The following is a 2,144-nucleotide window of genomic DNA, read 5'->3' as shown; positions in this document are numbered from 1 at the left end:
ATCCATTCTGAACATTCTTGCCGACTTTTCTAGCAAAAAGTAGAAGTTCGAGACATTTTAATCTGATTTTTAAAATTGATGACTTATTTTAAATATATATAAATTGAAATCACCACTTGCTCTCTTCAGAAAAGGAACTCTTAACGTCTTAATTGTTCACTTTTCAAATTGGTATCCCAGTGAGTTTTTAAATATTCCTCTTCCTTCAATTTTTCTGTTGGTTCTTGAGTTGGAAGGCCTGTGGAGCACCTTGCACTGGCAAAGGTTTACCTGTAGGTTAATTTTTATGAACTTCTACAGTAAATCTCAACTCCATACTGCCCTTTCCTGGTCAGGATTCTGCCCTGTAACTTCCCTTGGCATGGATGTGCTAGTATAAGAAGCACGTGACTAGATGTTAGGACATCGGGTTGAGTCTGCTGTTTTATCTATTAATTTTTTTGCTGGATGGTTCTGGAAAGGTCACTTAGTAGCCCTATGTCTCACCTTCATTGACCAAAGTGGGCTAATAGTATCACTTGCCAAAGTTTGTTATAAATCCAGTCAGTTAGTAAGTGAAATGTGAAGTGTTGAACCAATGACAGAAATGACTGTGCCCAGTCCTGATAGCTGACTCCTTGGTGTGGTTGTGTAACAGATCGTGCTGTTGAATTTCTGGAACTGTTAAGGAGCTCTGGTGGCACAGTGGTTCAAACATTGGTCTGCTAACTGAAAGGTTGGTGGTTCAAATCCACCATCTGCTCCGTGGGAGAAAGATGAGTCAGTCAGCTTCAGTAAAGATTGACAGCCTTGGAAACCCTGTGGGGCAGTTCCACTCTGTCCTCTAGGGGGGCTGTGAGTCAGAATCAACTCCACGGCAGTGGGTTTGGTTTGGGCTTTGCTTCTGTGAAGATTGACAGCCTTGAAAACCCTCTGGTGCAGTTCCACTCTGTCCTATAGGGGCGCTGTGAGTCAGAATCGACTCCTCGGCAGTGGGTGTGGTTTGGGCTTTGCTTCCATAAAGATTGACAGCCTTGGAAGCCTTATGGGGCCATTCTACTCTGTCCTATAGGGTCGCTATTAATTGGAATTGACTTGATAGCAGTGGGTTTGGTTTTTGGTTTTATAGGAATGTTAGGATCAGGAAAATGTAATGCATTATTTATATTTGTGTATTTTTGGCAGAAATCTTCCCCACATGTATTATAATAAAACTGACATTAATTCTTTGAATAGTTTCCTTTAGTATGACAGCCAAATCTATGTATTCATGCCTATCAGAGTCCTAACTACACCCCTATCTGGTTTCTAAGAAGTGATATTTACATAAAGAATGGTTCTGTAGTATAGGTTCAATAAAGTAATTAGATCCTCATAAAAGAAGAAAAGATAGGATTTTGACTGTCTTTCAGAGAGATATGGATCTCTGATGGTGCAGTGGTTAAAACATTTGGCTACTAACTGAAAGGTTGGTAGTTGGAAGCCACTAGCTGCTCCTGAGAGAAAGATGAGGCAATCTGCTTCCTGTAAAGACTACAGCCTTGGAGACCCTGTGGGCCACTTCCACTCTGTCCTCTAGGGGCGCTGACTCCATGGCAGTGGGTGTGGTTTGGGCTTTGCTTCTGTAAAGATTGACAGCCTGGGAAACCCTCTGGGGCAGTTCCACTCTGTCCTCTAGGAGTGCTGTGAGTCTGAATCAACTTGACTGCAGTTGGTTTGGTTTGGTTTTGGGTTTCATAGAGATAGCTGCTATTTATAACAGGGAAGGAATGTTATTCAGTATAGTTTTAAAAGGAATGATTAAAACAGTATTTAGTTATGCTAGATGCTTACAATTGTAAGTCAAATTATCCTTACTCCTAAACAGTTGAAAATATTTCCATGCAACTCACCATGTGCTTTCTCTACATAGTGTCGCTGCAGGATATCAACATGAAGAAAGCCTTCAAAAGCTCCACAGTGCAAGACCAGCAGGTGGTATCAAAGAACAGCATCCCCAATCCCGTGGCTGACATTTACAACCAGAGCGACAAACCACCCCCTCTGAACATTCTCACACCATACAGGTGCGTAGCCCGGCGAGAAATGGAGGGAGGAGGGGACTGTGCTGGGCGGTGCCGATCGATGTGCTATGTATAAAGAGCCTCATGTGGTTCATCTGATTT

The 2,144-nt window shown here is 42.3% G+C and overlaps 1 protein-coding gene across 1 annotated transcript in view; it reads left to right on the top strand.

Moving 5' to 3' along the window:
* Positions 1-1,872: 1,872 nt before the first annotated feature.
* Positions 1,873-2,144, top strand: part of WASF3 (WASP family member 3) — a 23,530-nt gene continuing 23,258 nt past the window's right edge. Inside the window, exon 1 of the mRNA XM_007956531.1 lies at positions 1,873-2,045. Within this exon, the coding sequence (XP_007954722.1) occupies positions 1,873-2,045 (173 nt within the window). The remainder of the gene's footprint in view (positions 2,046-2,144) is intronic.

This window comes from Orycteropus afer, unplaced genomic scaffold, assembly GCF_000298275.1.
Source record: "Orycteropus afer afer isolate SDZICR_OR568_19922 unplaced genomic scaffold, OryAfe1.0 scaffold00630, whole genome shotgun sequence".
In the NCBI taxonomy this organism is placed as follows: Eukaryota; Metazoa; Chordata; class Mammalia; order Tubulidentata; family Orycteropodidae; genus Orycteropus; species Orycteropus afer.
The sequence above is the reverse complement of the archived record's forward strand: the minus strand, read 5'-3'. Positions and strand labels throughout refer to the sequence as shown.